General features: G+C 41.2%; 2 protein-coding genes across 3 annotated transcripts; both read left to right on the top strand.

The window, feature by feature from the left end:
- The first annotated feature begins 4,597 nt into the window (after window positions 1-4,597).
- On the top strand, window positions 4,598-7,574 carry LOC137034322 (corticosteroid-binding globulin-like). The gene is made up of 5 exons (XM_067407139.1): window positions 4,598-4,630; window positions 4,758-5,395; window positions 5,477-5,759; window positions 5,912-6,053; window positions 6,162-7,574. The coding sequence occupies exons 2-5, from the start codon at window positions 4,783-4,785 to the stop codon at window positions 6,360-6,362; spliced, it is 1,239 nt and encodes a 412-aa protein (XP_067263240.1). The 5' UTR covers window positions 4,598-4,630; window positions 4,758-4,782; the 3' UTR covers window positions 6,363-7,574.
- Window positions 7,575-21,320: 13,746 nt separating this feature from the next.
- On the top strand, window positions 21,321-24,106 carry LOC137034292 (alpha-1-antiproteinase-like). Of its 2 annotated transcripts, none has more exons than XM_067407069.1 (5): window positions 21,321-21,363; window positions 21,491-22,128; window positions 22,402-22,489; window positions 22,643-22,784; window positions 22,879-24,106. In XM_067407069.1, exons 2-5 carry the CDS (start codon window positions 21,516-21,518, stop codon window positions 23,077-23,079), a joined length of 1,044 nt encoding a protein of 347 aa, XP_067263170.1. In that variant the 5' UTR covers window positions 21,321-21,363; window positions 21,491-21,515; the 3' UTR covers window positions 23,080-24,106. The 2 variants fall into 2 exon arrangements, with proteins under 2 accessions (XP_067263170.1, XP_067263169.1); XM_067407068.1 differs by having other exon boundaries at window positions 22,210-22,489.
- The last annotated feature ends 267 nt before the right edge of the window (window positions 24,107-24,373 follow it).

Genomic DNA, 24,373 nt, shown 5'->3' with positions numbered 1-24,373 from the left:
ATTAGGTAATGCAAATGTGAACAGTGGACAATACTGCATTTATTAATTCTGCTATATATCAACTTCTGCATGTATTTTAACATTAACATTTGTGTACGTTTATACTGTTAGTTCATAATACATCGTAATAATAATTCACTAATGACCAATATAATATTTAGGAATTAACATAACAATGATTAATAAATGCTGTAAAATAATTATACAAAATGCATTAACTAATTTATTAGACAATGTTCTTTAGCATACAGAACAGTATTGTAAGTGTTACAAAAATTGCAAAAATTATAAATTGTAATTTGATACTGATTGTGAAGTAATTTTAGAATGTACATTTAAAAACATCTAGTGCAATGACAACAACGAATCATAAACTTCAAATTTGTGGATATTTGAGAGCTATTATTTTAAGACTGTCTGTATGGTGGCATAATTATTTTTGATGTTATTATGATTGTTCTTTTTTTTTCTTCTACAAAGTGATACTTGTGTTAGGGTTCTGTCACTTCGGTCTAGTTTATTTCTTGGTTTTGTGACAGAGCTCTGACACTCCTGTTCTTGTCGTGTTTTTGTGTGAGCGTACAGTCTCGAGTGTTCTCGGTGCTGTGCGCTCTCTTGTCTGCGTGACTTGTTTTCATGTTGGGAGCGTGGCGTTCGGATCCCGGCACTCGTGTCTAGTTTGGTTTCGTTTTCGTGTCGGGATTCGGACACTCGCGCTCCCAGTCCTGTCTTTGTTGTGAGTGCACGGTCGAGTGTTCTTTCACTTGCTGTGTGTTCTTGTCTCATGTTTTGTCTCTTGTATTGTCATGTTGTGTAGCACGCGGTTATTTCCACCTGCCACGTGCTTTCATGTTTTCGTCTTGTGTTGTGTAGCACGCAGTCTGTTTCATGGGCTGCGTGCTCTCATGTTGTCTTGTTTTGTGTGAACACGTGGCTTATGAGTTTCATAGTCACGTGTTCATGTCTCGTCTTGTGTAAGCACATGGTTTGTGATTTTGTCTTCATTGGCCATGTGCTTGTGTCCTTGTTCTGTTTGGTGTGAGCACATGGCTTGTCATGTGTTTCTTTGTGCCATGTGCTCTCATGTCTATTGTCTTGACCCCGCCCACCTTGTTACCTGATTATTGGTTGATTTGCCCCACCTGTCCTCCCTCGTTACCTGCCTTGTTTGCTCTCCTATTTATTCTCCTTGTGTTTGCAGTCCTGTGCTGGTTCGTTTTCATAATTTTCCCTGGTGTAGTCAGTCAAGCCAAGTCAAGTCGTGTCCTGTTTTTGTCAAGTCTGTTTTCCCCAACGGGGTAGTTTTTGTTGTGTTTTTTTTTTTTTTTTTTTTTTTTTTATTAATAAAAGCCCTCTTCCCTGCAAATTGAGTCCTCGCTCCTTTCACCACCACCAAACCTGACAGAACGAACCAGCCAATTGAGGACTCAGCAGAAGGATGGGCATCTTCCTTTTTCCATCTCCCAGCCCCTCCGCTCAGCTGATGGTGGATTGGCGCAGCAAGCTCCTCTCTCTCCGGCAAGGGGGAGCCAGCGTTAAGGAGTTTGCTCACCTGTTCGTGCTCACAGCGGAGGGGCTCAACATCAGCGACGCAGCGCGCAAGGACATTGGGAGATGGGAATGCTGGGGATTTTGTCTTTCTGGCAGTTTGTGGGGTTTGTTTACAACCGCGGAGAGGAGGGTGGCCTTCCCCCTCTTGGTCCACCTCCCATTCCCCTCACAAGCTGCCAAGTCCCCAGTCCTCCGATGACCTCTTCGGGGAGAGGGAGGAGGAGGAAGAACAGGTCAGCCTCATCTGCCACCTGCCCAGAGGTGGCTGAACCCACTGCAGCCCTTCCAGTGGTTGCTGTGACCGCTGCAGCAACCCCAGAGCTGACCAAGGAAGTTGCAGCGCCCACAGAGGAGGTAGGCACAGTGCCACCTCCTCGCCCACGTAAACGGAGGAAGAGGAAGAAGCCTTCCTCCAACCCTCAAGGCCCGGAGGCCTTCCCAGTGCCCGCTGTAGGCCCGGAGGCCTTCCCAGAGCCCGCTTCAGGCCCGGAGGCCTTCCCAGAGCCCGCTGTAGGCCCGGAGGCCTTTCCAGAGCCCGCTTCAGGCCCGGAGGCCTTTCCAGAGCCCGCTTCAGGCCCGGAGGCCTTTCCAGAGCCCGCTGTAGGCCCGGAGGCCTTCCCAGAGTCCGCTCCAGCCCGTGAGTCCGCTCCAGCCCGTGAGTCCGCTCCAGCCCGTGAGTCAGCTCCAGAGCCCGCTCCAGCCCGTTAGTCCACTCCAGAGCCCGCTCCAGCCCGTGAGTCCGCTCCAGCCCGTGAGCCCGCTCCTGAGCCCGCTCCAGCCCGTGAGTCCGCTCCTGAGCCCGCTCCAGCCCGTGAGCCCGCTCCAACCCCAGAGACCGTTCTTGTGCCGCCCAAGCGCCTTGCCCTGCCGGCGCCTGCCCAGCTGTCTGCCCTGCCGGCGCCACCCGAGCGCCTTGCCCTGCCGGCACCTGCCAAGCTGTCTGCCCTGCCGGCGCCTCCCCAGCGCCTTGCCCTGCCGGTGCCACCCGAGCGCTTGCCCTGCCGCCGCCTGCCAAGCTGTCTGCCCTGCCGGTGTGTCTCCAGCGCCTTGCCCTGCCGGCGCCACCCGAGTGCCTTGCCCTGCCGGCGCCTGCCAGGTGGCGTCCCTTTAGAGGGGGGGGTAGTGTCAGGGTTCTGTCACTTCGGTCTTGTTTATTTCTTGGTTTTGTGACAGAGCTCTGACACTCCCGTTCTTGTCGTGTTTTTGTGTGAGCGTACAGTCTTGAGTGTTCTCGGGGCTGTGCGCTCACTTGTCTGCGTGCCTTGTTTTCATGTTGGGAGCGTGGAGTTCGGATCCCGGCACTCGTGTCTAGTTTGGTTTCGGTTTCGTGTTGGGATTCGGACAATCGCGCTCCCAGTCCTGTCTTTGTTGTGAGCGCACGGTCGAGTGTTCTTTCACTTGCCGTGTGTTCTTGTCTCATGTTTTGTCTCTTGTATTGTCATGTTGTGTAGCACGCGGTTATTTCCACCTGCCGCGTGCTTTCATGTTTTTGTCTTGTGTTGTGTAGCACGCAGTCTGTTTCATGGGCTGCGTGCTCTCATGTTGTCTTGTTTTGTGTGAACATGTGGCTTATGAGTTTCATAGTCACGTGTTCATGTCTCGTCTTGTGTAAGCACATGGCTTGTGATTTTTGTCTTCATTGGCCATGTGCTTGTGTCTTTGTTTTTTTTGGTGTGAGCACATGGCTTGTCATGTGTTTCTTTGTGCCATGTGCTCTCATGTCTATTGTCTTGACCCCGCCCACCTTGTTACCTGATTATTGGTTGATTTGCCCCACCTGTCCTCCCTCGTTACCTGCCTTGTTTGCTCTCCTATTTATTCTCCTTGTGTTTGCAGTCCTGTGCTGATTCGTTGTCATAATTTTCCCTGGTGTAGTCAGTCAAGCCAAGCCAAGCCAAGTCGTGTCCTGTTTTTGTCAAGTCTGTTTTCCCCCACGGGGTAGTTTTTTTAAATTTTTTTTTTATTATTAATAAAAGCCCTCTTCCCTGCAAATTGAGTCCTCGCTCCTTTCACCACCACCAAACCTGACAACTTGGGCATTTCAACAACCAGAAGATCAATATGGACTTATTTATCAGTAGTTTTTGATATGCACTCTGTACTGTGCTGCTTGCACAAGAAAACCGTATACAGGGGTTGTGAGCACTCATTAAAGACATACATAAGATACATTACATATATGAGAACTGTTAGAAGCAGTGTTGAGTAAGTTACTCAACACTCAACACAGTAAGTTAGTTAACTACTAATTACTAGCAACTAATTACATCTTCAACAGTGTAATTAATTTGATATACTAATTGCTGTCTCTAAAAAGTATTGCATTATCTATTACTAATTATTTTCTAAATTCCATGTCAGTCACGTCCACTAGAACAATACAAGGATTGACATGAAACTGCTCTTTTAAATCTTTCAAATAAACAATATAAAATTGCATAAATTATTCTTAAACTGGCCAAACTATTTAAAGGGAGTTTAAAACACATTTAATGTTAAATTAAATGTTAAGTATAAAAAAAACTTTAATTGTTAAGTTAAATGTTTAAATGTATAAATGTTTTTTATTGAATTGTTCTAGTCTATACAGTATTTAATGCAATTACAACAGAATTAAATGTAATTAAATTACAGAAAAATTAAGAAGCAACCCCTTATTGTACCTTTTTAAGGAAAAGTAATTAAATTACAGTATTTAATTAGTAATACATAAAATACAACAATTAGTAGTAATGCATTACAACCAACACTGGTTAGAAGAATGGAAAGTGATTGTCTTGTCTGAAACTGTCATTACATTAAAGTTTGCATCCCTGTTTACTACAAATTAAACATATTTGCAGTTGTTTTATTGGTACTGCTGCCATCCAGTACTTTATGTGGTTTAATACTCTATCATGAGTTAAGAGAGCTTCTGGTGACTACTGTTTACTCTTTGTAGTTAATAATTGGAGCATTTTCTATAAACACAAAAAAAGTAAACAGAGTAAAGGTTAGTTTTCTGATAATACGAATAGACAAAATATAGGCTTGATTATTCAGTCCAGTTTGGGGAATGATAAGGCTGCTGCCCAGACAGGTGGGAAAATTATGTTGACAAAATTTTATAGGATATGACTTAAATGCACGTTGATCTAATAATAAGGATAATGTATGCATCTCTGTTACCATAATGTTGTAAAAATGTTTCTGTTATGTTTCTTCAGGACCTAAATTTATCTAACAGGAATCATGGAAAATAACATTGTATATTTTTGGATTTGTGCTTTTGCAATTGTTTATCCAGTCGTCCATGGAAATCAAGAGACTTTACCGCAACCTACTGCCAATGAAAAACTCCCATCATTGATGAAGATGAACAATGATTTTGCTTTTCAGCTGTACAAGAGGCTTGTAGAAATGCCAGAGTATCAGTCCAAGAATATCTTCTTCTCTCCATTCAGTGTGTCCATGGCCCTTTCTGAGCTGTCTTTAGGAGCCGGTGGTGAGACCAAACAGCAGCTTCTCAGAGGCATCGGCCATAACAGCTCGATCTTCAGCTATGAAGAAATGCACCAGATGTTCCACCGTCTCCTGGAAGAAATTGATCAGAGGACAGGGGTGGACATTGATGTCGGCAGTGCACTTTATGTAAGCGACACATTTAAGCCCCTTCCTGAGTTCTTGGAGAAGATGAAGAAGTTTTACCACTCTGAAGGCTTCACTGTGGATTTCAGCATCAAAGAAACATTAGATAAAATTAACACATATGTGAAGGACAAAACACATGGGAAAATAAATCAAGCAGTTGGTGATTTGGAATCTGATACTGTGATGCTCCTTCTCACATACATATATTTTAAAGGTAAACACACAAATACAATAGTCATACTGATGAATGTCATTGTCTCGGATCCATTAAATAATTCTAGTCTTTCTTCCCAAGGAAAATGGGAAATGCCATTTAACCCAAACAGGACCCGCAAGGATACATTTCATGTGGACGCTGAGACCACCGTTCCAGTACAAATGATGCACCAATATGAATCCCTCAAAGTTTATTATGATGCTGAACTCACTTCTAAAGTCCTCTGTCTTGACTACAACGACTCTTTCTCCATGTTTCTGGCTGTCCCAGATATTGACAAAAGAGATAAGACCATCAAAGATCTGGAGATGGCCATCTCTAGACAGCACATTGAAAAATGGAGGAGAGCTGTCCAGAAAAGGTTGGTTGTCATATTTTACTGTAAATCATAATTAGGGCTATCCTAACTGATTTGTAAAAGCCTTATAGATGTTCAAATGTTTTTAAGTTCAATCTCTCTGTATGGACCAGACGATCATTGATTTATTGATTTATTAATTTATTGTCCTTTAGAAAAGTTGACATCTATGTCCCCAAGCTGTCTCTGAAAACATCATATTCCTTGAATGATATTTTGAAAGGAATGGGAATGGCTGATATGTTTACATATAAAGCCAACTTTACAGGAATTTCAGAAAGGATTTTCATTTCAAAGGTAAAGTTTCAAATCACTTTGTAAATTATGATTTAAAATTAACAGAAGATATTTAATATACTATAAAAACAGCAATTTTTAAGAGAACTCATTTTGAATTACTTTCAGGCTTTACATAAAGCTACTCTCGATATAGATGAGAAGGGAACCACTGCAGCAGCAGTGACGGCAGTTAACTTCAGACCAATGTCTTACAGCCCAATGCAGACTTTGAGTTTTGACCATCCATTCATGATCTTTATCACTGACCAAAAAAATGACAACATCCTCTTCTTTGGAAAAGTTGTCAACCCCACGGAAAAACAGTGATGTGGCAACCAAGATGTCATATAAACATTCACCAGCAGGTGGACATGATTTAATAATTTCTGCCATTATTTTGTTGAGTCTAGACTAGAGCGTGTTGATATACAAAGGTACTCAATCCTCCTCCCAGGTTCACCTTCCTGCAGAGTTTAGTTCCAATGCTTATCAAACACCTGAACCAGCTTATCAAGCTGTTTGGATTTAGTTGTTTGGAAATAAATTGCAGGAAGGAGAATCTACAGTACCATATGCAGGCATTTCTAGATCTGTTTGCCCTGGACAGTGTATACTTATCTGTCAAGTGGCAACTGTTATATGTAATGCTTGATCAGAAAAATATTAAGTAAAAAAAAAGAAAGAAAAAAAAAACGATGCTACAACCTTTTGTCATCCCTTATGAAAAGAAAATTAATAAATTACATAAATTAAAAATATATTTCCCTATATATAAATGATCAATATATGACATGATTTAACAGAATATTTCAAAATATACAGAAAAATATATTGCATAAATATATTACAATATATTGAATAATACATAAGGAATAGCTGCTTTTCATATATTGAAAAATATGTGATAATATATTTACCAATATATCATAGTGTATGTAATTTTATATTCACTAATATACTTCATAATATATAGATTAATATGTGATCAGATATGGTACGGCATGAGTAATATATTGCAGATACTAATGCAGTATAAACACATATATGGTAAAATATATTGGGTAACATCTCTTTTATTTTATAATTAACTTTTTTTATATTTTCAAGTTAGTTAACAAAAGCACACTTGCATATACTAAAGTTTCTACCAAAGAGACTATCACTGTGCTATAGCGTGCACAGCTGTTTTTTTTTTTTTTTTAAAATAAAATTACTATAGTCTTAAAATTGTTCAGCAAATCATAAACCTAACCAAATTATCTACTCTTTAGCACACTTTTAAATTCCAAAATAATACAACTTTAAACACTAACAGATCTACCCCTATGTCAATATTGACCAAAACACATAAAATAGAACTTAATTTTAACATTTACTATCCTTTGTCAGAAGCAAAGCATGCTGGGAAGAAGTCTGTTGTAACCACTGATTGTAACTCATTTCATGAATGTGTGTATATATGTGTGTACAATACATTCACATTTATAGGGGAACATGTATGTGCAATATATGTACACAATAAAGTATACAACTTTATGACTGGAATGCTATTTTTGTCTTCATTTATAAGTATTTTATAAGTATTTTATATGTATCAATATATAGCTATACATGGTCAATGCATATATTGCAGTATATTGAAAAATATAAGCACTAGTTTCCAATATATGGAAATGTATTATGTAATATATTGCATTATATTTTGCAGTATATTCCCATATATTTTTGTTCTGTAAGGGATATTACTTTCACACATCACACAGTTGCTATAAAGATTATAATCTTTTTAAATACATGCTTTGGAACAAATTGCTTTTTAAACATGACAGTATCATACACACAAAAAGTTTCAGCATCCAGCTGCTAATTCTTTTTAGTTTTTTGTCAGGAAAAGCACAATGTATTAGCTTCTGATATGGCTGCATTAAGCTTTTTGGTTGCATTTATCTGTCTTGACCTTTAATAAGGAAGACGATGGAGACAAAGAGCATCAGGGAGACGCTGGAGACATGGAGGGTCAGGAGAGACACTGGAGGTAATAGCATACGCTGTAAGTGGTAAGTGAGTCCTTCTTCAAACCAAGTGCCAGAGTGATGTGTGTGCTTACGTGCTTGCGTGATAAGGTGAAGATGATCAGGTGTGAGTGATTGCTGAGCATGAGCAGGTGAGCAGAAAGAGGAATGATGGGAAATGGAGTTCAGGGAAGGTGAGAGAGACAGTGACCGTAACAAAAAAAAATAAAAACGTTTTGTCCACAGTTTCCATGGAGGCCCCACATGGGTTAGCCCAGATGAAATGAACACTGCTCAGTGTGCACACTACAGGCTGTTAAATGTAACACAGAAACATGCTGGAGTTAATTAGATAATTAGGTGATAACAAGCAGAATCACAGAAGGACAGAGGAACAACAAGAACTACAACTTCAGCAGCCTTCGATGAAATCAACTGAAGATAAAAGACATTAAATCTCTCAAGATCTGATCAAACAACTCCACAAACAGCATTACCAGCTTACTTATTACTAACCAGATTGACTTTATTTCTGACACACATCTACAGAAGTTCTTATTGAGAATTACCAGAGGTTTAGAGGTTGATGATTTGTTGAAAATAAGTTTGGTTTGATGTCACCATGATCGAGGTCAGTGCTTACTTCAGTTAGGCAGTTTTACTCTTGAATGTTTTAGTGTTGGTTTTTCTCTGGCTGCTTTAGCTGTTTGTTATGACAAGAAAGGCAGGAGTTTGGCTGTTTGACGATAAGAATATAACTGTCATCATGTTATAGCTTTATTCACTGATCTAATAAATGAGCTATGAAAAAAAATGTTGTTAACTTTGTGCTGGATCTTTTCTAGAAAAACAACAAAACATCTGCAAAACTTATTCACACACAGACATCAAGAATAAGCGTATGACTCTCAACAATGGTGACATGCTTCACGCCGCAATGCATTCTGGGTGCCTCATACAAAACTCATCCATGGCTCCCAGAATGTATTGCGGCATGAAGCATGTCACCATTGTTGAGATTCATACGCTGATTCTTGATGTCTGTCTTGCAAGAGGTTTGAAGTGTTTAGTGAACAATGTGTTTTTCAAATTTTCTGATTAAAGCGGTTTTATTATTGAAATTCTAAAAGAGAAACACATTTTGCCTGTATAAAACTCAGTCATTAGATCAGTGAATTAAGCCACTAAATGATGATTACATTCTTATAATCTAACAGCTGACCACATTGTCTCTTGTTTTTCTTGCCATAACAAACAGCCAGAACAACACAAACATTAAAACAGTCAAGAGTAAAACTGTCTAACTGAAGTAAGCACTGACCTCGATCATGGTGACATCAAACCAAACTTATTTTCAACAAATCATCAATCTCTAAACCTCTGGTAATTCTCAATAACAACTTTTGTAGATGTGTGTCAGAAATAAAGTCAATCTGGTTAGTAATAAGTGAAGTTGGTAATGCTGTTTGTGGAGATGTTTAATCAGATCTTGAAAGATTTAAAGGTGCCCTAGAACTTTTTTTTTTTTTTTAAAGATGTTATATAAGTCTAAGGTGTCCCCTGAATGTGTCTGTGAAGTTTCAGCTCAAAATACCCCTTTTTTTTTTTTTAAATTCATTTTTTTAACTGCCTATTTTGGGGCATCATTATAAATGGGCCGATTCAGGGTGTGTGGCCCTTTAAATCTTGTGCTCCACGCCCCAAGAGCTCGCGCTTGCCTTAAACAACATAAAAAAGTTAAAACAGCTAATATAACCCTCAAAATTGTTTGATGTTTACATTAATTCTGAATGAGTTTGAAGCTATGCTCCCTGGCTAACGGCTAATGCTACACTGTTGGAGAGATTTATAAAGAATGAAGTTGTGCTTATCAGGTATACAGACTGCAAGTGTTTAAAAAATGAAAATAGCGACGGCTCTTGTCTCCGTGACTACAGTAAGAAACTATGGTAACTTTAACCACATTTAACAGTACATTAGCAACATACTAACGAAACATTTAGAAAGACAGTTTACAAATATCACTAAAAATATCATGATATCATGAATCATGTCAGTTATTATTGCTCCATCTGCCATTTTTCGCTATTGTCCTTGCTTGCTTACTTACCTAGTCTGATGATTCAGCTGTGCACATCCTGATGTTCTGCCCTTTGTGTAATGCCTTTCATCCAGACATTAATACTGGCTGCCCTTGAGTAATGCCTCAATCATGGGCTGGCATATGCAAATATTGGGGGCGTACACCCCGAGTGTTACGTAACAGTCGGTGTTATGTTGAAATTCGCCTGTTCTTCGGAGGTCTTTTAAACAAATGAGATTTATATAAGAAGGAGGAAACAATGGAGTTTGAGACTCACTGTATATCATTTCCATGTACTGAACTCTTGTTATTTAACTATGCCAAGGTAAATTACATTTTTTTTATTCTAGGGCAACTTTAATGTCTTTTATTTTCAGTTGATTTCATCGAAGGCTGTGGCTGAAGTTGTAGTTCTTGTTGTTCCTCCGTCCTTCTGTCATTCTGCTTGTTATCACCTAATTATCTCATTAACTCCAGCATGTTTCTGTGTTACATTTAACAGCCTGTGTGCACACAGTGTTCATTTCATCTGGGCTAACCCATGTGGGGCCTCCATAGAAACTGTGGACAAAACTGGCTGGGCCCCAGTTAGACAGCCCAGGTGACACTCATCTGGGCCCCACATAGCTGTGCTGGCTGGGATCTTTTCAGTTCAAGGGTTTTGCTGACACTGAATGGCAGTGTTTTCCCTTTACCCAATCTATGCAGTGATCTGTGTGTATTTCAACATTAAGTGGATCAATATCTCAACTTCATTACTCATTTGTTGACATGCACCCATTTTATTCAGATTGCATAATAATACAGGTCATTCAGGGGTTCTTAATATCTAACATCACCTAAAAAAAAACAAAAAAACATTTACAAATAGCTAAGTATACATATTTTAATGGTAAACTACAGTGTTTTCAAATTGAAATAAATATTAAAATGTACTGTCCTTAATAATTAAATATATATGTAATAAAAATCATTTTAAAAATGATGGTAACTACTGTACATTAGTTACATATCAGCTGTCACCTCATCAATGTGGTTAAACTGATGCTGGAAAACTTTTATTTATTGCACTGATTTGAGTCAATTCTTAGTAGTTAATAATTAGTTCTCTTTGCTGAGTAAAATAAAAAGTAAACAAAGTGAAAGTTTATCAAAGTTTATTTTATTATTCAGTCCAGTTTGGGGAAAGAGACACAGCAGCAATCTGGTTTTCAGAAGATGATTTCTTCTGGCAACTGTTAAATGCAATTCTTAACTGGAAAGAAGTGTTGAAAAAAGTAAAGTAAAAAATCGAAAATACTGGCAATACAGCCTTTAGTGTATTACTTTCATGCACCATATATACTGTGTCTGTCTTAGAGTGTAATTTTGATATCCAACTCAGAATTAAGCACATTTTGTGTACTTAAAAGGTTCATGAAACTTCAATCCATATATATGGTTTTGTTTATAGTTTTGTTTGTTCATAATTTATGCTTGTTCGTAACTCACGTCACCTCGTATTTAACGGATTCTTGAAATGACAACACGTGATGTTATATTCGGAGCAGTTCACGTCCTCGGACTGGGAATTATGCGTTTCCATGGCACCACTATCAACGCCTACATGAATCTGCAGCGGTCAGGTGGTACAGCGGCCACGTGGTACATGTGGGAGCTTTCAGAAAACTCCCAGCTTACAAGCTGTAATTACGAGCTCTATGAGGACGTGAATGCTTTTTACAAGCTAGAATCTCGTAACTACAGGAATTACGAGGCCACGTGAACGCACCTTTAAGTTAAAACATAAAAATAAATTGCTTCAAATAAAATTTTCTGAAAGATGGTTCTGGTCATTTAAGGTAGTTGTTATCACGCTGATTTATATTCAATTGTTCGTTTTTGTGATAAGTTTGATTTTAGCTCACAATTTGGTGCATAGACTGTAAAAAATGATGCTATAGAAACGGGGCGTGTTGTCGTGATTCACAGTTGATTGACAGCTCGTCTGAGGACTGTTGGAGCTTCGAGGGGAGAGTGAAGATAAATAAATAACTGTTAATTTTCAGTTCCCTTTCGATACTTCACTCGTACTGCGTATGGGGAAAGATCTCCTTTTTCCCCGTTACTCAAGCCTTTTCCAATAACGCAGTGTAACTGCATCGTCATTGGTTCACTCATAGACAAGTTGTTGAACCAGTGACGGCGCGGCATAGCTGCGCGGCCTATGGCGACAGAGCGCGCGAATATTCCCGCTGAAATGGGCGGGGTTTAGGGCTATATAAGCGGGCGTTTCGCCATAGGATTTCAGTTCTCTCTCCTTCAGCGACGACTTCACATCGCTCTTCGCTGATCTCCGGCTGAAGTGTTCGCCGCCTGGAAGAAGCTCGCCTGGAAAGAAGCTCTCGCCGCCGTCGAAGAGGCTCCCGCAGCGGACTGCTGAGCTTGCCGACGAAGAAGCGCTGGCGCCCTCGTCGACTGTTGCCTTGAGCGCCGTCTCGAGCCGCCCGCTTCCTGCTTCCGGCCACCTGCCAGCCCGTCTCCTGCCACTATCCGGCGCACCTAAAAGAGCGATTTTTCCACGGTTTATTGCCGCTCTAAAAGAGCTTTCCAACAGCGGTTTTCACCGCTCTAGCGGCCCTCGCCGCTCTAAAAAGAGCCCCTCAAACGCTGCTTTCACGGCGGCGGCGTTGTTACAAATGCCGCGCCACTCGTGTGGCAAATGCAGAGCCCCTCTGCATGACGACGACGGACACGGTGAGTGTGTCGGCTGCCTGGGCAGACCCCATGCAGAGGCAGTGCTCACCGGACCTCGTGTTCTCACTGTAATAACATGAGTCTCGCCTCTCTGCGCTCGCGGATCGCCTTCTTCAGTGAAGGCGATCTCGCGGCTAACGCCCTCCTGTCTTCTTCCTCCCGCGAGCCGGCTAGGAAGAGACAGCGGGGCAGAGCGGCCCAGCGCACAGAGTTGGATGACGTCACACCGACTTCCCCGCGTGCCTCACCCTCTCCCCCGAGAGAGCAGTCCCCTGTCCTGTTCTCCCGCCCTGAGCTGTGTTCCTCGGCAGATGCGAGCGACCTCATCTCTTTTGGCGGTTCTGAGGTCGAGCCGCTTGATGACTCCATGTCTCTCGCGGCCTCTGAAACCGAAGGTTGGGCCCGCCTTCCCTCGCTGGAGCCCATTGACTGCAAGCCGGGTATGGATGCCGAGCTCTTCCGCTGCTTCTTGAAAGCAGTAGAGGTTTTGGACCGCGAATGGGCTCCGCCAGAGGAGCCATCACGGAGCAGGCTCGACGAGTGGTTCCTGCCGGGTTCCCGCCAGGCCCCTCGTCAACGCGCCGCACCGTTTTTCCCAGAGGTTCAGGACGAGCTGACGAAGTCGTGGCGCGTCCCGTATTCTGCCCGCCTACGTATAACACATTATTCAGCTCTCACCTCTGTGGATGGCTCTGAAGAGAAGGGTTACGAGCATCTACCGCCCCTGGACAAAGCAGTGGCGGCTCACCTCTGTCCCCCCACGGCTGTGGGTTGGAAAACTAAGAGGGCCCTTCCATCCAAGCCCTGCAGGACATCTTCTGCCCTGGTTGGCAGAGCATATACGTCCGCGGGCCAGGCTGCCTCAGCGCTGCACACCATGGCTATTCTCCAGGTGTTTCAAGCGAAGCTCCTCCGTTCTCTGGATGAGTCCGGCGTCGATGCACCTGCCTTCCGTGACCTCCACAAAGGCCACAGCTCAGGCCATCGGACGATCCATGGCCAGCCTGGTCGTGCTTGAGCACCATTTGTGGCTCAACCTGACCGAGATTAAGGAGATGGACAAGACGGCCTTTTTGGATGCCCCAGTCTCTCCTTCTGGTCTCTTCGGGCCAGCAGTAGAGGGCTTTACAGAGCGTTTTACTGCAGCACAAAAGTCGTCCCAGGCTATGCGACACTTCCTGCCTAAACGCTCTAGCTCCACGTCTGCTTCCAGACTTCAGTCAAGACGGACGACGTTCATGTCCTCTGAGCCGAAGTCACGTCTCTTCTGAGGAAAGGAGCTATAGAAATAGTTTCCCCCTCAGAGAGCAATTCGGAGTTCTACAGCCGTTATTTTCTAGTTCCCAAAAAAGATGGCGGTCTCAGACCCATCTTAGATCTCAGGCTCTTGAACCTCTCCCTCATGAGACGGAAGTTCAAGCTGCTAACGCTGAAGCAGATCCTTGCGCAGGTTTGCCCCCGGGACTGTTTCTGCTCGCTGGACCTGAAAGATGCATACTTTCACATCCAGATAGCCCCCCATCACAGGCGATTCTTGAGATTCACGTTCGAGGGTGTGGCTTACCAATATACGGTCCTTCCATTCGGACTGTCCCTAGCTCCTCGCACTTTTACCAAGTGCATGAACGCAGCGCTTTCCCCACTGAGACAGATGGGAATCCGGGTTCTCAATTACCTCAACGACTGGCTCATCCTAGCCCAGTCACGAGCCAGGCTGGAGCATCTCAGATCCGTGTTACTCAGTGTTACTGGAGTGCCTGGGTCTCAGGGTCAACTTTGCCAAGAGCTCACTGCTCCCCAGCCAGTGTATATCGTTCCTGGGTGCGGTTTTCGACTCAGTCCGTATGACGGCTGTAGTCTCTCCAGAGTGCGCTCTGGCCATTCAGCAGCTCGTGGCATCGGTCAGGAACAGAGCCTATTTCCCTCTGAAGTTTTTCCAGAGGATGCTAGGGCTGATGGCTTCCGCCTCCCCGGTTCTGCAGCTCGGCCTTCTTCGGATGCGGCCTCTGCAGTACTGGTTGAAGTTCCAGCCAAGGGGTACCCCTACAGGCGGTGTCCAGAAGGACGGTGCTCTCAACAGATGCGTCCAACACAGGTTGGGGCGCTCTTTGCGAGGGCAGACCGGCCTTCGGCTCGTGTTCTCACGAGGAATGCCATCTGCACATCAACTGCCTCGAGATGTTGGCAGTGATTCGAGCCCTTCATGCGTTCCAGGCGCACCTGACAGGGCGCCACGTCTTAGTCCAGTCGGACAGCATGACAGTGGTGTCATACATAAATCACCAGGGCGGTCTTTCGTCCAGCCGCTTATGCGCTCTGGCGAAGCGTCTTCTGGAATTTGCATCACCAAGGGTTCAGTCGCTCAGGGCGACTCACATACCCGGGAGAACAAACTTGGGAGCAGACATGCTATCTCGGAGCAATGTCCCCTCAGACGTGTGGATGCTCCACCCCCAGACGGTTCTCATGATCTGGGAGTTCTTCGGAAAGGCAGAGGTAGACCTCTTCGCTTCAGAAGGCAACTCTCACTGCCCAATTTATTTCTCGAAGGAGGAAGATGCGCTGGCCCATGTCTGGCCCAGCACCCTCCTTTACGCTTTTCCCCCGATCGCTCTGATCCCACAGGTCATCAGACGAATCAGGGAAGACAAGCACAGAGTCCTCTTGGTGGCCCCGCTCTGGAGGATTCAAGTTTGGTACTCAGAGCTGTTGCTCCCTGGCCGATCCCCCTGAGACGGGACCTCCTCTCTCAGGCGAACAGGACGATTTGGCATCCCCAGCCAGAACTCTGGGCTCTGCACTTCTGGTCCCTCGACGGGAGCCTGCTAACCTCCCCGGGGAAGTGCTGAATACCATTTCTCAGGTGAGAACTCCGTCCATGAGACGCCTCTACGCCCAGAAATGGACGGTCTTTGTTGACTGGTGTTCTACACGTAGCATAGACCCAGTGGAGTGTGACGTATCTCAGATACTGTCTTTTCTCCAGGAGCGTTTGGATCAGGGTCGCACCCCTTCAACGCTCAAAGTTTACATAGCAGCCATTGCAGCGTTTCACGCTCCTATCGCTGGCCAGTCAGTGGGACGAAACAACCTTGTGGTGCATTTCTTGAGAGGTTCTAGGCGATTAAATCCTCCTCGTCTTCTCACTGTTCCCACCTGGGACCTCTCTTTGGTCCTCAGAGCTCTTAAAGGGCCTCCCTTTGAGCCACTGCGTTCAGCTGACCTCAGGCCCCTGACGCTCAAAACCTCTCTGCTACTTGCACTAGCATCGGTTAAGCGAGTTGGTGACTTGCAGGCACTCTCCGTGAGCCCTGCATGCCTTGAGTTCGGGCCCAACGACGCCACAGTCGTTCTGAAACCTAGGCATGGCTACGTCCCTAAGGTGCTCTCGACTCCATTCAGAGCACAGGTTATTTCCCTCTCAGCGCTTCCTCCCTCGTCGCACAAGCGAGAGCTGGAACTACTCTGCCCTGTCAGGGCATTAAGGACCTATGTTGATCGATCACAGCCTTTCGGCAATCTGATCAGCTCTTTATCTGCTTTGGTGGCCGCACCAAAGGGTCTTCGGTCTCAAAGCAACGTCTTTCGTGTTGGATAGTCGACGCTATTGCTCTTTGTTACTCTTCTATGGGCCTCGACTGCCCCATAGGAGTTAGAGCTCACTCTACTAGAGGAATGGCTTCCTCTTGGGCCTCGCCGTCCACTTTTGTGATTTTATCATTTGGACGTCCTGAACTTACAAGCTCGGGTCCTCTCGGTATGACCCAGCGGCCTCTATCGAGCTCCGCTTCATGCCACTCTGGGAGTTAACTCCCTTTTTGTAATGTTACGAGGGTTCGACGGCTCCGGCCTTCTCACTTGTCCTCTGGTTCCCTCACGGTGCCCAAGACAAGTCCAGTCGTTCCCTGCCGTGGCATGGCGCGGTTGAATTCGTTCCCCATACGCAGTACGAGTGAAGTATCGAAAGTGAACGTACTCGGTTACTAATGTAACCTCGGTTCCCTGAGATACGGAACGAGTACTGCGTTACATGCCGTGCCACGAGGCTGCGGCTTCAGTGTCGTCGCTTCAGTCGAATGACCTGAAATCCTATGGCGAAACGCCCGCTTATATAGCCCTAAACCCCGCCCTAAATATTTGTGCGCTTTGTCGCCATAGGCCGCGCAGCTATGCCGCGCCGTCATTGGTTCAACAACTTGTCTATGAGTGAACCAATGACGATGCAGTTACACTGCGTTATTGAAAAAGGCTTCAGTAACGGGGAAAAAGGAGACCTTTCCCCATACGCAGTACTCGTTCCGTATCTCAGGGAACCGAGGTTACATTAGTAACCGAGTACGTTTCTGTGTTATTTCACACCGACAAAATGAGCTGTTCAGCAGTAAACTGTACTAACTGACCTACAGGATCTGACGGATATCTGAGCTTTTCTCTGTAAAGTTAAATGTGGGCTTCATAAGCTAATTAATAAACGTTATTAGTTAAGATAACATGGCTAATGTTAGCCATGACGGAAAAAAGCAGGTGATCGTTATCTGGCAGTTACTAATTATTTTTATGGGTATAAAATAATAATTAGCAGTATAAAACTAATGATGGCCTAAGCCTACTCTAATTAATTATCGAGCACTGTCTACAGCAATTGATCTCCTGTAACGTTAGTTTAAACCTTTTATTTAAAATGGCAGTTGTTTCTAGTCAAGTGGCATATTATATTGAGTTTATCTAGTGAATTTGCTGTTGCAAAAATATTATTGCTCTAGAACAGCCTATTATTTCATAGGTAGAATTTTAAATTACGTACAATTTATATAGCCTATTTAAAATACATCAATGATGACGCAGCCGTCTGGGCGGAAATTTGATACCGCGATTCCGCCTCCGGGCTCCACTGATGATTCCTTCTGCGCATGCCCAGGTTCCAAACTGACGTTTTTGCGTAACGTCAGCGCCCATCAGCGTCCATTATGGCTTCAGTTCAATACAATGGAAGGAAGTGGTGTCGCGTCGTCCATCTTTTTTTACAGTCTATGTTGAGCACTGGCTGGTGGCTGCATGTCTCTGTGGTGTACGTCATCACGCAAATAGCCAATCGTGTTCTGCTCTTTCTAACGGCTGCGCCTCAAGTCAGTGATGATGTAATGTATATATCGAAATACCCGAAATGTGTTTAAAAATCATATCACCGTTATCGTAAAAAAATTATATCGCAATATATATTGATATTGAATTATTTTCCAGCCCTATCGTAACCTAACAAAACCGAAGACCTTTGTCTTCGAAATCTCGTAAGAGAGTGAAAAAACAAAATCGGGCATCTTTTGAAAGGTCATGACAGAACAAAGCTGACCGCCACTGAGATTGCATGACCTAACAAAACCAGCCATCAGTGAAATCTTAGGGTATTATTTTTGCATCTGTAAAACAGTTACATGTCCAGATGAATTTATCAATTCTATGGTTTGTAAATATATTTCTTTGCACTATTTTCTTTTTTTATTGTTATAATTCACGAGTCTTTAAGCTAATAAGGTTAAGCGTATTTGGCTTGCTTTCCGCTGTGGAGGGGCTCGAGGAAGCAGCTTCAACTCGAGCTTGGATATACCCCCCAGGGACTACTATTGCATGAAAGAGGAGTACGATAGATGAGATGCTTAATTTATGTGGTGGAGTTGGGGAGGTGGAGGGATATCGAAACAACTGATGCCAGAGCAGGGTGAGTAGCTGCTTATATGCTCTGGATGTAATTGAAAGATTAGGGTTCCCTCCTCTTGAGATTATGTTTGAGTTTCACTAATTGAAAGATTAGATGGGTTCACTCCTCCCGAAATTACGTTGTGAACTTCACTTATTGTTCACTGTATTTTTTCTATGGTGATTTTAAATGTTTGTATTTGTTATATTTTCTTTGCTTCAAAGACATAAGAGAATTTTTTTTTATTTTAAAACTCTACATACAAGTTATCCACAAGTTTCCTACGCCCCATGAGGCCTTGCGTCAAACGTGGGAGCGTCTTCCGGTTCGAAGTAAACAAGGTGGACGTGACACTCATTCATTCAACAGTTTTGACAGTCATTCAAGATTTAACGATCCAAACTTAAGAAAGTTTGTTTTTTACTTAAAGATTTAAGAGTCCAGCATCAATATTTTAACAGTGTTTTTCCATTAAAAAAATGTTACAGTAATAGTAATGTATTAATTTATGTCAGGAGTGCACATCAACCACTAAATCGAACTGATATTTATATTGCCATAAAAAGAAAACACAGACCTATTCAGTTGCGCCTGCTTCCATTTATTTGCGGCCACAAGAACGCAAAAAACAACTCCACTACGGCTTTTAAATCCAAAGGCTTACACATTTAGAAATATATTGATAACATACCCTATTTTACGTCACTTTTCTGAGACTTTCTATTGATTTTCATCTAAATTATGCGATGATTGCTATCCGAGGATGTTTGCGCGATCTCTCCGTCTATTTATCCTGATCCTTTCAGCCAGAGCAACAGAGGGAGCTCATGAGAAGACAACAGGAGTTATGAGTTATACGAGTTAACCGAGTGTGTGTGAATCTGAAAGATATGCATTTGTGAGGAATCAACAAAGGCACAGGGAAGAGACAGATAAAACATTAAACCAAATAAATACACGATTATAATCATATAAGAATTGTCTTCATTCCTCAAGCAGTTTCCGATATTTTCCATAAACGTGTGTATTTATCGCAATGGTTAACATCAGCCTTTAGCATCGCGTATATGACAGTGGAAACGCGACTGGCTCTGGCACGCACGACACGTTAGGAGTAAAATATCACATCATATGGCTTTGGTGCATCAGTGACAGGTGAAGAACAGACAGCGGGTTGTTCATGTATTGCAGGACCAGGATGCTCTAGTCATGCAGCAGCACTTTTGTGGAAGGTCAGTAAAGTAAAGAGCAATTAAGGGCACGAAAACTGTTTATTGTATTGTGATATTATTAACTAATAATGTAGTAAACTGTTGTCACTGAGCACCGTAACGACATCTCTCATAAAGATTTGCAACTTTACAAAGTAAACAATGATCCAAAAACACTTAACCTCTTCGCTAATTAAAACACAAAATACCATTGGTATGCTACTTCCGCTGCCTCACCGGAAGTTGTACCCACGTTCTCTTTTACAGTAGCGCCCCGCGGAAACAGGTGGATAGTATACGTATAGAAACTCGGATTACACTTTATTGTTGTATACATTAGGTAATGCAGATGTGAACAGTGGACAATACTGCATTTATTAATTCTGTTTAATATTAATTTCTACATTTATTTTAACATGAACATTTGTGTATGTTTATACTGTTAGTTCATAATACATTGTAATAATAATTCACTAATGACCAATATAATATTTAGGAATTAACATAACAATGATTAATAAATGCTGTAAAATAATTATACAGAATGCATTAACTAATTCATTAGACAATGTTGTTTAGCATAGAGAACAGTATTGTAAAGTGTTACAAAAATTGCAAAAATTACAAATTGTAATTTGATCCTGATTGTGAAGTAATTTTAGAATGTACATTTAAAAACATCTAGTGCAATGGCAACAATGAATCATAAACTTAAAATTTGTGGATGTATTTGTGGCATAATTATTTTTGATGTTATTATGATTGTTCTTTTTTTTTCTTCTTCTTCTACAAAGTGATAAGTGGGCATTTCAACAACCAGAAGATCAATATGGACTTATTTCTCAGGAGTTTTTGATATGCACTCTGTACTGTGCTGCTTGCACAAGAAAACCGTATACAGGGGTTGTGAGCACTCATTAAAGACATACATAAGATACATTACATATATGAAAACTGTTAGAAGCAGTGTAAGTACTCTGAAAAAAAGTAATTAATTACTAGCTACTAATTACATCTTCAACAGTGTAATTAATTTGATATACTAATTGCTGTCTCTAAAAAGTATTGCATTATTTATTACTAATTATTTTATACATTCCATGTCAGTCACGTCCACTAGAACAATACAAGGATTGACATGAAACTGCTCTTTTAAATCTTTCAAATAAACAATATAAAATTGCATAAATTATTCTTAAACTGGCCAAACTATTTAAATGGAGTTAAAACACATTTAATGTTAAATTAAATGTTAAGTTAATAACATATATATATATATATATATATATATATATATATATATATATATATATATATATATACTTTAATTGTTAAAAATATAATATAAAAATATTTGCAGTTGCTTCATTGGTACTGCTGCCATCCGGTACTTTATGTGGTTTAATACTCTATCATGAGTTAAGAGAGCTTCTGGTGACTACTGTTTACTCTTTGTAGTTAATAATTGGATAATTTAAACACACAAAAAGTAAACAGAGTAAAGGTTAGTTTTCTGATAATACGAATAGACAAAATATAGGCTTGATAATTCAGTCCAGTTTGGGGAATGATAAGGCTGCTGCCCGGACAGGTGGGAAAATTATGTTTACAAACTTTTATTGGATAAGACTTAAATGCATGTTGATCTAATAATAAGGATAATGTATGCATCTCTGTTACCATAATGTTGTAAAAATGTTTCTGTTATGTTTCTTCAGGACCTAAATTTATCTAACAGGAATCATGGAAAATAACATTGTATATTTTTGGATTTGTGCTTTTGCAAATGTTTATCCAGTCGTCCATGGAAATCAAGAGACTTTACCGCAACCTACTGCCAGTGAAAAACTCCCATCATTGATGAAGATGAACAATGATTTTGCTTTTCAGCTGTACAAGAGGCTTGTAGAAATGCCAGAGTATCAGTCCAAGAATATCTTCTTCTCTCCATTCAGTGTGTCCATGGCCCTTTCTGAGCTGTCTTTAGGAGCCGGTGGTGAGACCAAACAGCAGCTTCTCAGAGGCATCGGCCATAACAGCTCGATCTTCAGCACTGAAGAAATGCACCAGATGTTCCACCGTCTCCTGGAAGAAATTGATCAGAGGACAGGGGTGGACATTGATGTCGGCAGTGCACTTTATGTAAGCGACACATTTAAGCCCCTTCCTGAGTTCTTGGAGAAGATGAAGAAGTTTTACCACTCTGAAGGCTTCACTGTGGATTTCAGCATCAAAGAAACATTAGATAAAATTAACACATATGTGAAGGACAAAACACATGGGAAAATAAATCAAGCAGTTGATGATTTGGAATCTGATACTTTGATGCTCCTTCTCACATACATATATTTTAAAGGTAAACACACAAATACAATAGTCATACTGATGAATGTCATTGTCTCGGATACATTAAATATTTCTAGTCTTTCTTCCCAAGGAAAATGGGACATGCCATTTAACCCAAACAGGACCCGCAAGGATACATTTCATGTGGACGCTGAGACCACCGTTCCAGTACAAATGATGCACCAATATGAATCCCTCAAAGTTTATTATGATGCTGAACTCACTTCTAAAGTCCTCTGTCTTGACTACAACGACTCTTTCTCCATGTTTCTGGCTATCCCAGACAAAAGAACATCAAAGACCATCAAAGATCTGGAGATGGCCATCTCTAGACAGCACATTGAAAAATGGAGGAGAGCTGTCCAGAAAAGGTTGGTTGTCATAATTTCTTTTACTGTAAATCATAATTAGGGCTATCCTAACCGATTTATAAAAGCCTTATGTTCAAATGTTTTTAAGTTCAATCTCTCTGTATGGACCAGACGATCATTGATTTATTGATTTATTAATTTATTGTCCTTTAGAAAAGCTGACATCTATGTCCCCAAGCTGTCTCTGGAAACATCATATTCCTTGAATGATATTTTGAAAGGAATGGGAATGGCTGATATGTTTACATATAAAGCCAACTTTACAGGAATTTCAGAAGGGATTTTCATTTCAAAGGTAAAGTCTCAAATCTCTTTGTAAATTATGATTTAAAATTAGCAGAAGATATTTAATATACTATAAAAACAGCAATTTTTTGAATTACTTTCAGGCTTTACATAAAGCTACTCTCGATATAGATGAGAAGGGAACCACTGCAGCAGCAGTGACGACAGTTAACTTCAGACCAATGTCTTCCAGCCCACTGAAGACTTTGAAATTTGACCATCCATTCATGATCTTTATCACTGACCAAAAAAATGACAACATCCTCTTCTTTGGAAAAGTTGTCAACCCAACGGAAAAACAGTGATGTGGCAACCAAGATGTCATATAAACATTCACCAGCAGGTGGACATGATTTAATAATTTCTGCCATTATTTTGTTGAGTCTAGAGCGTGTTGATATACAAAGGTACTCAATCCTCCTCCCAGGTTCACCTTCCTGCAGAGTTTAGTTCCAATGCTTATCAAACACCTGAACCAGCTTATCAAGCTGTTTGGATTTAGTTGTTTGGAAATGAATTGCAGGAAGGAGAATCTACAGTACCATATGCAGGCATTTCTAGATCTGTTTGCCCTGGACAGTGTATACTTATCTGTCAAGTGGCAGCTGTTATATATGTAGGCCTAATGCTTGATCAAAAAAATATTAAGTGAAAAAAAAAAAAAAAACTGATGCTACAACCTTTGTCATCCCTTATGGAAAGAAAATATATTTCCCTATATATAAATGATCAAAATGTGATCAGATATGGTACGGCATGAATAATATATCGCAGATACTAATGCAGTATAAACACATATATGGTAAAATATATTGTGTAACATCCTTTTAATTTTATAATTTACATTTTTTATATTTTCAAGTTAGTTAACAAAAGCACACTTGCATATACTAAAGTTTCTACCAAAGAGACTATCACTGTGCTATAGTGTGCACAGCTGTTATTTTATTAATAATTTTAATAAAATTACTATAGTCTTAAAATTGTTCAGCAAATCATAAACCTAACCAAATTATCTACTATTTAGCACACTTGTAACCCCAAAAACTCACACATACCAGAAAAAAACTTTTAAATTCCAAAATAATACAACTTTAAACACTAACAGATCTACCCCTATGTCAATATTGACCAAAACACATAAAATAGAACTTAATTTTAACATTTACTATCCTTTGTCAGAAGCAAAGCATGCTGGGAAGAAGTCTGTTGTAACCACTGATTGTAACTCATTTCATGAATGTGTGTATATATGTGTGTACAATACATTCACATTTATAGGGGAACATGTATGTGCAATATATGTACACAATAAAGTATACAACGTTATGACTGGAATGCTATTTTTGTCTTCATTTATAAGTATTTTATATGTATCAATATATAGCTATACATGGTCAATGCATATATTGCAGTATATTGAAAAATATAAGCACTAGTTTCCCATATATGGAAATGTATTATGTAATATATTGCATTATATTTTGCATTATATTTTCATATATTTTTGTTCTGTAAGGGATATTACTTTCACACACTACACAGTTGCTATAAAGATTATAATCTTTTTAAATACATGCTTTGGAACAAATTGCTTTT

The sequence above is a fragment of the Chanodichthys erythropterus genome, chromosome 13 (assembly GCF_024489055.1).
Source record: "Chanodichthys erythropterus isolate Z2021 chromosome 13, ASM2448905v1, whole genome shotgun sequence".
Classification (NCBI taxonomy): domain Eukaryota; kingdom Metazoa; phylum Chordata; class Actinopteri; order Cypriniformes; family Xenocyprididae; genus Chanodichthys; species Chanodichthys erythropterus.
Note: the sequence above shows the minus strand (reverse complement) of the source record. Positions and strands in the feature narration are given on the sequence as shown.

Bases quoted from the DNA above. Each gene is read 5' to 3' on its own strand.
- LOC137034292 (XM_067407068.1), top strand. From the start codon at position 21,516: ATGGAAAATAACATTGTATATTTTTGGATTTGTGCTTTTGCAAATGTT. The intron at 22,490-22,642 runs GTTGGTTGTCAT...ATTGTCCTTTAG, and splicing joins AGGAGAGCTGTCCAGAAAAG to AAAAGCTGACATCTATGTCC. The intron at 22,785-22,878 runs GTAAAGTCTCAA...AATTACTTTCAG, and splicing joins AAGGGATTTTCATTTCAAAG to GCTTTACATAAAGCTACTCT.
- LOC137034322 (XM_067407139.1), top strand. From the start codon at position 4,783: ATGGAAAATAACATTGTATATTTTTGGATTTGTGCTTTTGCAATTGTT. The intron at 5,396-5,476 runs GTAAACACACAA...TTTCTTCCCAAG, and splicing joins CACATACATATATTTTAAAG to GAAAATGGGAAATGCCATTT. The intron at 5,760-5,911 runs GTTGGTTGTCAT...ATTGTCCTTTAG, and splicing joins AGGAGAGCTGTCCAGAAAAG to AAAAGTTGACATCTATGTCC.